A 9,484-nucleotide genomic window follows, 5' to 3' on the forward strand; every position below is an offset into this window, starting at 1 on the left:
TCTTTTTGGAGTAGTTTGTCATTTACTCGTGTGCTTCACTTATATCCTATGAGTAAATGGTTGAATGTCATAAATCTGAAATTATATATGTTTCATATGCCTACCCCATTGGGAGTAATGACTTCACATCTAAGAAGTAGAGGTGGTAAATTTATTGAAGGTTAGCAAACATTCTATTGGTCACTTGAACAATTCATGAAAGAATATTGAAGGAAGAGAGATTTCACATATAAATATACTATCTTAGACATCTTCTATGATTGTGAGCCCCATTAATTATTTTCAAACCTGAGCAAATTAGTTGAAATTGGACAAGGAAGACAACATAATGAGTTATGCTTGGGTATATTTGTATAGAAGTTATATTGTTATAGATCCTCCAACATGTGGTGCTTGCTGTTTAGAATCCTTTGCTAGCCAAATATCTGTACTAAGCGGGAATACTGCTTATGCATCCAAATCCCTTGAACCAAGTTTCTTCCATGAGTGTCCATCATACCTACCTATATGCGGTATTTACCTGCCGTTCCAAGTAAATTTGTATGTGCCAAACTCTAAACCTTCAAATAATAATCTGTTTTGTATGCCCGAATCGCTCATGTAGCGACTACGGGATGTCAGTATCTTCCATGTTAGGTGGGTTATTCACACGATGAGTGGACTCTGCTTATCATTCACGAGAAAATGGCTGGTAACTGGGATGCCCAGTCTCATGATCAAAAGATCAAAATCAAATCAAAAATAATTGCAAACAAAACTCCCCCAGGATTGATGTAAGTGGGAGGCACCCGTTGTTACGGGCAAGCCATGGATTGATGATTGTTGGTGGAGGGGGAGTAAAAACTTTACCATTCTGTTTGGGAACCGCCTATAATGTATGTAGTATGGAAGATATTGGGAACTCTTGGTTGTTATGTTGACAATGAAAGCATACCTCTCAAAATTATTTATCTCTATTTCAATATCGAGCTTTGGCACCTCTGCAAATCCCTGCTTCCCTCTGCGAAGGGCCTATCTTTTACTTTTATGCAAGAGTCTGTAATATTCCTTCTCATTCCTACCTACTCTTTAGTTGGCAAGCATCGTGTGTTGGGGAAAGATCTAAGCATATATGGCCATGAAAATATATTTGGTCATGAATTATTACTGTTGACAATTATCTATATGATAAGTGAGTTGGGAGGCGAAACACTAAGCCCCTATCTTTCTCTGTGTTCAACGGATGATATTTGTTCTAAGAATATGCTTTGAGTGGTAGCAATCATGGAAGACTATATGATAGTTGAGTATGTGGAGTTTGCTAAATCAAAGCTCTGACGTAGATCCTTCCCGAAATTAAGATGAACTGTAATTGTTTGATGACTGAGAATGACGTTTGCTAGTTTTCAAGAAGGTTTATGATCTATGCTTTAACATGTGAATAGCTTGTTACTTGATCTTGAGAAGTTTTATGAGATGAACTACTGTTATGACATATAGTGATGCTAGAAAAGGTGATTGAAATTATCATTGATCAAACTTGTGCACCTACTAGCATTCACACTTCATAAATTATTTCTTTTATCATTTACATACTCGAGGACGAGCAGGAATTAAGATTGGGGATGTTGATACGTCTCCAACGTATCTATAATTTATGAAGCAGGCATGCTATTATATTATCTGTTTTGGATGTTTATGGGCTTACTAAGCACTTTTATATTATTTTTGGGACTAACCTATTAACCAGAGGCCCAGCCCATATTGTTGTTTTCTTGCCTATTTCAGTGTTTCGAAGAAAAGGAATATCAAACGGAGTCCAAACAGAATGAAACCTTTGGGAGCGTGATTTTTGGAACGAACGTGATCCAAGAGACGTGGAGCTGAAGTCAGGGAAGCTTCGAGGAGGCCATGAGGCAGGGGGCGCGCCCGCCCCCTGGGTGCGCCCTCCACCCTCGTGGGCCCCTCGTGGCTCCCCTAACTGACTTCTTTCGCCTACATAAGTCCATATACCCTAAAAACGCCAGGGAGCACAATAGATCGGGAGTTCCGCCGCCGCAAGCCTCTGTAGCCACCAAAAACCAATCGGGACCCTGTTCCAGCACCCTGCCGAGGGGGGATCCCTCACCGGTGGCCATCTTCATCATCCCGACGCTCTCCATGACGAGGAGGGAGTAGTTCACCCTCGGGGCTGAGGGTATGTACTAGTAGCTATGTTTTTGATCTCTCTCTCGTGTTCTTGATTTGGCACGATCTTGATGTATCGCGGGCTTTGCTATTATAGTTGGATCTTATGATGCTTCTCCCCCTCTACTTTCTTGTAATGGATTGAGTTTTCCCTTTGAAGTTATCTTAACGGATTGAGTCTTTAAGGATTTGAGAACACTTGATGTATGTCTTGCTGTGCTTATCTGTGGTGACAATGGAATATTCACGTGATCTACTTGATGTATGTTTTGGTGATCAACTTGCGGGTTCCGTGACCTTGGGAATCTATGCATAGGGGTTGGCACACGTTTTCGTCTTGACTCTCCGGTAGAAACTTTGGGGCACTCTTTGAAGTACTTTGTGTTGGTTGAATAGATGAATCTGAGATTGTGTGATGCATATCATATAATCATGCCCACGGATACTTGAGGTGACAATGGAGTATCTAGGTGACATTAGAGTTTTGGTTGATTTGTGTCTTAAGGTGTTATTCTAGTATGAACTCTATGATAGATTGAACGGAAAGAATAACTTCATGTTATTTTACTACGGACTCTTGAATAGATAGAACAGAAAGGATAACTTTGAGGTGGTTTAGTAACCTACCATAATCTCTTCGTTCGTTCTCCGCTATTAGTGGCTTTGGTGTGACTCTTTGTTGCATGTTGAGGGATAGTTATATGATCCAATTATGTTATTATTGTTGAAAGAAGTTGCACTAGTGAAAGTATGAACCCTAGGCCTTGTTTCCTACCATTGCAATACCATTTACACTCACTTTTATCATTAGCTACCTCGTTGTTTTTATAATTTCAGATTACAAAAACCTATATCTACCATCCATATTGCACTTGTATCACCATCTCTTTGCCGAACTAGTGCACCTATACGATTTATCATTGTATTGGGTGTATTGGGGACACAAGAGACTCTTTGTTATTTGGTTGCAGGGTTGTTTGAAAGAGACCATCTTCATCCTACGCCTCCCACGGATTGATAAACCTTAGGTCATCCACTTGAGGGAAATTTGATACTGTCCTACAAACCTCTGCACTTGAAGGCCCAACAACGTCTGCAAGAAGAAGGTTGCGTAGTAGACATCGATGCTCTGGCGGTCCGGCCGTCTGGCTATAGACATGACATTCAGCTGGAGTCCATGTTAATCTTTACACTTCTGCGTCTGTACACCCCCCTAAACACATCAAGAATGGGGATATCTCCATACTCTTCCTGGGCCGACCCATTTTACATATTTTCCTGTTCTGTAAAACCTTCAAAGAATGAGTGCCCATTTCAAGCCCAACACCTCTAACCATATAGTACAAGGCAATAAAACTGGACTACTTTCTTGCTGTGTCTAGTTGTCTTCTTTTTTCTTCTTCAAATATAACACTAATCAACGTGACCCTGCTTGGTTTTTTGTTTGTTTGTCCGCCTTTTCTTCTTCTTTTATTTTTCTCTTTCTTTTTCTTTTTTCCTTTTTTTTAAATTCATGAACTATTTTTAAATCATGAACTTTTCAAATTTGTTTGAACTCTTTTCCAAATCCGTGTACTTTTTTCAACCCATGAAATATTTTCATCTTCTACAAACTTTCTATTAAAGCAAGTGATTTTTTTTTCAAATACGTGAACATTTTTTTAATAATTGATAAACTTTTTCAAATCCGCGAACGATTGGACCGGCCCATTTTACAACTTTTTCCTGTTCTGTAAAACTTTCAAAAACTGAGTGCCCATTTCGAGGATGGGACTGGGAGGGTAGCTTTTTTATTTCCTTTCCTTTGATGATGAATTAAGCAAGACCCTGGAATTTGTTTCCAAACACATCCGCCAACGTCAGCCATCGGTCCCCGATCGTACGGCCTGAGACGAGCCACGCGCTCCGCCGCTCGTGCGCACCCTCCCAACCAGGCTATATTTACACGCACCCTCCCCATCCACCCCGACCCCTCTCTGCCTCCTCCGCCGCGCCGCCACAGCCAGGTCAGGTGCGCCTCCCCCGTCCCCGCCCCGCCCCGCCCCGCCCGCGGCAGCGAAGCCGCCGGATCGATCGAGGGGATTGCCGCCGCTCTCCCGCTCCCGAGGTGCGTGTCCGCCCGACCCCCAGATTGTCTGCTGTCCCCCGTCTTCCTCTCGGCGGCCGATCTAGGTTTCGCGGTAGATTTTTGCGTGTTCTGGGTGGACGATTTGTCGATTTGCGCCAGGTAGATGTCTGATGCAGTAGGCGCTACATGTCTCTCGAAAGCAAATAGATCGTTGCGCCCGAATCGGTTGTTCGGGAGATTTAGGCTTAGAATGACCCGAGGTTAGGCGATAGGGGAATTGAATCTAGGGTTTTGTAATTTCTGTGCTGGAAGATTTTTTGCTAATTGAATCGTAGGTGTTCCCCATGAGATTGCTAGAGCAAATAAATCGATCCTCAAAATCTGTTGTAAATAACATCCTAATGAATCTAGGCATCTAGGGTTCTGCAAATTCTATGTTGTTTATATTAACTGATGGGGCATAGGGGAACTGATTTTGTTTACAATTTGTAGAGCAGATAAATCGCCCCCCAATTTTGCTGTTGGGTCGGGAGTATAAGTTTGGAATACGAGATTAACTAACATGGGAATTGAATGTAGGGCTATGCAAATTCTATGTTGAAATACCTTCGATATTAAGGGGAAGTGAATTTATGGTCAGCAGTAGATGCTTAATCTAGGCATCTAGGGTTCTGCAAATTCTATATGTTATATTAACTATAATAGGGCATAGGGAAATTGAATTTGTATTCAATTTTCAGCGCAGATAAATCACTCTCCAAATTTTGCTGTTGGGCTGTGAGTTTAAGTTAGGAATATGTAGAGATTAACAAACATGGGAATTGAATGTAGGGCTCTGCAAATTCTATTTTGAAATATTGTTGATGTTAGGGGAACTGAATTTATGGTCGGCAGTAGATGCTTGTCAGGGTTAACTAATAGGGTGTTTTTGTTATATTCTTAGCCATCATTTATGCTGCAACAGCTTCTGCTTGCCTACTGCTGCTGTTGAGTGCTCTTTGCTGAATCTTTTTGTGGGGCTAGAAGTGCTTGTTTGAAGGGATACCTGGGTGATTCTTAGGTCAGGTGTATACCAGTGGCCTTGTTTAGTGGAGCTTGGGGTTTATGATTTAGACGCATGTTTTACTGGATTACAAGAGGTTTGTGAAAATGTACGCTGCAGTCTGCTCTAAATTATGTGTGCATCTATGCCGTTCTGGTTGGTACTTCTTTTTTGTTTGTTTTGGGTTGTTCTCTTCATTCAAAGATTAATATTCTAAAACGGTGTGCAGATTAGGTTTTAAAACGGATCAAATAGTAATCTTTGTCTGGCGGATATAACAAGGCCTGCAACCCAGGAGTGCCCTCGTGCAACAGGCAAAAAGTTACTTCTTTTGTGCTATGTTGTTTGGTCTCTTTTTGCAGTTGCAGGGGGAGAAACACTAACATTCTAGTGGGAGGAACACTTCATCTCTTTATTTCTGGTTTAACCGTTTTCAACGGTGTGCAGATTTATAGGTTAAAAAATTGGTCAGTTTGCTAGGAGCAGATCTAGTCCTGATGATGCCTGAAGTAGATCATGATTCTTCTGGTCTTCTTTCTATTGAGCTTGTTGTTATAATATTAACGAGTTTGAATAAGTGTGCAGATTAGGTTAAAAATGGACTGGGAATAGCTTGTGCTTTATAATGTTCCAACCAAACAGTGAGCGTTACAGGGGTAAATTACAGGAATTGTACATGTTGGTGATATTTAAAAAGATACATAGGTCTTGTGAGCCTGGTTGGTTTAATCCTATATGTTCCCTTCGATATTTTGTCTTCTGTAATGCACTATGACGACCTTAATCGAGGTATTCCAGTATTCCTTGCTCCCTGTTCTTGCCAGAGAACCCAATAATGTATTTTTAAGCACATAGATTCTTTTGTTCTGGACAGGAATTTCTGATGCTGTTCTTATCTTTGTTTTGTGCAGCTTCAGCATCATCTGAAGTGCTCCCAAAACAATGGCGGAGCACTTGGCTTCAATTTTTGGCACGGAGAAGGATAGGGTCAACTGCCCCTTTTACTTCAAGATTGGAGCTTGTCGTCATGGGGACCGTTGCTCCCGTCTGCACAATAGGCCAACCACATCGCCAACTATTGTGCTTGCTAACATGTACCAGCGGCCTGATATGATTACCCCTGGAGTTGATGCCCAAGGTGTGGCTATTGCACCAGAGAAGATGCAGGAGCACTTTGAGGACTTCTATGAGGATATCTATGAGGAGCTGAGCAAGTTTGGTGAGGTTGAGACCCTGAACGTGTGCGACAACCTTGCTGACCACATGATCGGGAATGTCTATGTCCAGTTCAGGGAGGAAGAGCAGGCAGTGGCTGCTCACAATGCCCTCCAAGGCCGCTTCTACTCTGGTCGCCCAATCATTGTGGAGTACTCCCCTGTGACAGACTTCCGGGAGGCGACCTGCAGGCAGTTTGAGGAGAACAGCTGCAACCGTGGTGGCTACTGCAACTTCATGCACGTGAAGCAGATTGGTAGGGAGCTCAGGAGGAAGCTATATGGCGGGCGTTCCAGGAGGAGCCACGGGAGGAGCCGCAGCCCCAGCCCGCAGCACAGGAGGGACAACCGTGACCGTGGTGGTGACTTCCGCCGTGATGGCCGGGATGAATACCGTGGTGGTGGTGGTGGCGGCGGCGGTTACCGTGGAGGCGATGGAGGTGATGGTGGTGGTTACCGTGGTGGAGGTGGTGGTGGTGGCTACCGTGGAGGTGATGGGGGTGGCTATCGTGGTGGTGGCGGCGGCGGCGGTTACCGTGGTGGCGGGAGGGGTGGAGGTGGTGGCAGGCATGACAGGTACGATGATGGACCAAGGCGCAGGTATGGTGGCAGCCCACCACGTCGTGGAAGGAGCCCTCCAGCCAGGGAGAACAGCGAGGAGCGCAGGGCCAAGATCGAGCAGTGGAACCGTGAGCGGGAGGAGAAGTGATGAACCGCAAGCATTATTTACCTTCTTCATTCATGTGTCGTTGGTTTGTTCCTATGTTGGTTTGCTGTCAAGACATTAGTGTGTGGGTCGATATAGTACTATTGCTTGGTTGAGTGGCCTGTCAAGTGCTGGATTCTATTAGAGGCGTACAAGCTGCTATTTGTGCTCAGTATTTATTGCCGGATCTGCAAAAGTTTTCCGTGTTTTGCTTTTGTTGGTTTGATCTTCTATTGTTTAGTTTTTTCATTTAAAAGAAAACGTATCAAATACTCCCTCCGTCCAAAATAAGAAGTTAGTACAAACTTAGAGTCACCACATTGTTGCTATCTAGTAAGCCATTTTCGATTCCGGGACTACATGTATCAGTTATATCATCACTTGCCAGTTGATGTTTTTTTGCCTGGAAATCAACGGCACAAGGGCCAATTTTAAACAATCACACTACGCGGCAGTGATGAGCCTAGGTTTTGCTGCTCTGGATCGTTGCATATGGAGGCAGATATCCAGATTCTTATGGCTGAAGGAGGGGGATTGCAAAAGCCTCTCCTAGAAGAAGAAAGAATTTCATCCCCTCCCTGATTTGCAATGGGGTAGAAGTGACTGATCAGCAAAACAAAGAGCAATGTATTTGGAAACATTTCAATGGCTTGTTGGGATCTTATCAACATAGAGAGGCCTCTCTCAACCTTGCTGCCTATCGTGCCTAGACAATAATATTTCAGCTTTGACTTACATCCCGAAAAAGCTCCTGGCCTGGATGGCTACACACGGGGCTTTTCTTTCGCAAGTGCTGGGAAATCATAAAGAATGACCTTGTCGGTGCTGTCTTACACTTCCAGAACCTCAACACCCAAAATCTTTTCCTGCTGAAAAGTGCCATCATAGCCCTCCTCCCTAAGCATCAGGGGGCGAATAACCCCAATGAGTTTCACCCGATTAGTCTCCATTGCTTTGCCAAGATAATTGCCAAAATCTTAGCTTCTACTCCTAGACTGCAGCCTTTCATGCATCATCTGATTTCTCAGTGCCAAAATGCATTTATTAAAGGGCGAAGCATTCATGATCACTTTACAAGCAATGGCGAAATCGTCCACCAGGTTCTGCATAGGAAAGGCCTGAGGCAGGGTGACCCGCTCTCGCCGTTGCTTTTTGTCTTGTTCACCTGATGGATCTCGCTCAGCAGCAGAACGTCGTCTCACCCCTCGGCAAGATGACCATCAAGCATAGGGCCTCCATTTACGCAGACGATGTTTACCTTTATTGCTGGACTTCAATGCTGTTTCGCGGATCATGGATCTCTTTGGTAAAGCTACAGGCCTATGTACCAATATGGCCAAAAGTAAAATTCTTCCAATCAGATGTGATGGTATTGATCTCACTCCTTTACAAGCTGCTATTGGTTGTCAAATTGCTAGCTTCCCTTGTACTCCCTCCGTCCCGTAATGTAAGATATTTTTTAACACTAGTGTAGTGTCAAAAAACGTCTTACATTATAGAACGGAGGGAGTACTTATTTGGGGATGCCCCTCTCAGATAAGCGTCTAAAATTGACTGATTTCCAAGAGCTTCTGGACAAGCTCATCAAGAAAATTGTTGCATGGAAGGCACGTTGGATCTCCTCTGGGCGGTTGGTTCTTGTTCGCTTCGTATTATCGGCCATGTTGGTGCGATGGTCGCAGGTTTGCTCGCCGGTGCAATTTGGTGGGCTCGGTATCCCTGATCTTCACAAGCAAGTAGGGTATTGCTCTAAAAGTAAGGTGGTTGAGGCTCAATCATAGAGAAACTGACAAGCCATGGCATGATCTTCCGATCCCCGTCGATAAGGAAGTCAAGGCTCTGTTTATTGCTAGTACTTTGTTTCATCTTGGGGGATGGCAAATCGGTTTCATTTTGGCACGACCACTGGTTGAATGGGGAGGTTCCAGCTCTTGTCTTCCCAAATCTTTATAAACACAGCAAGAAGAGGAAGATCACTGTTAATGAGGGCCTCACCAACAGTAAATGGATTAATTTGATAAAGCACAACCCGGACATGGTTGTTCTTTCTGAATTTACCAACCTTTGGCATCGCACTCAAGTAGTTTTGCTGTCTGAAAGGGAGGATGTCCTAAACTGGAAATGGACTCCGGATGGGAAGTACGTACTATGCTAACTCTGCTTATCTGTATCAGATCTGGGGAAGGATTGAGTTCCCTTTCCAGGAGCTCATATGGCAAATTAAAATCCCCCCTAAAGTGCAATTCTTTGCCTGGTTGGCTGTGCAAGGGAAGTGCCTGACAGCCGAT

General features: G+C 43.7%; 1 protein-coding gene across 4 annotated transcripts; it reads left to right on the forward strand.

Moving 5' to 3' along the window:
* Positions 1–4,124: 4,124 nt before the first annotated feature.
* Positions 4,125–7,411, forward strand: LOC119349544 (splicing factor U2af small subunit B-like). 4 transcript variants are annotated; one of them, XM_037617588.1, is made up of 3 exons: positions 4,130–4,273; positions 5,506–5,590; positions 6,188–7,411. In XM_037617588.1, exon 3 carries the CDS (start codon positions 6,219–6,221, stop codon positions 7,197–7,199), a length of 981 nt encoding a protein of 326 aa, XP_037473485.1. In that variant the 5' UTR covers positions 4,130–4,273; positions 5,506–5,590; positions 6,188–6,218; the 3' UTR covers positions 7,200–7,411. The 4 variants fall into 4 exon arrangements, with proteins under 4 accessions (XP_037473483.1, XP_037473485.1, XP_037473486.1 ...); XM_037617586.1 differs by lacking the exon at positions 5,506–5,590 and having other exon boundaries at positions 4,125–4,273; XM_037617589.1 differs by lacking the exon at positions 4,130–4,273 and having other exon boundaries at positions 4,292–5,590.
* The last annotated feature ends 2,073 nt before the right edge of the window (positions 7,412–9,484 follow it).

This window comes from Triticum dicoccoides, chromosome 1B (genome assembly GCF_002162155.2).
Source record: "Triticum dicoccoides isolate Atlit2015 ecotype Zavitan chromosome 1B, WEW_v2.0, whole genome shotgun sequence".
Taxonomy (NCBI): Eukaryota; Viridiplantae; Streptophyta; class Magnoliopsida; order Poales; family Poaceae; genus Triticum; species Triticum dicoccoides.

Coding starts and splice junctions, on each gene's coding strand:
- LOC119349544 (XM_037617586.1), top strand. CDS start 6,219: ATGGCGGAGCACTTGGCTTCAATTTTTGGCACGGAGAAGGATAGGGTC.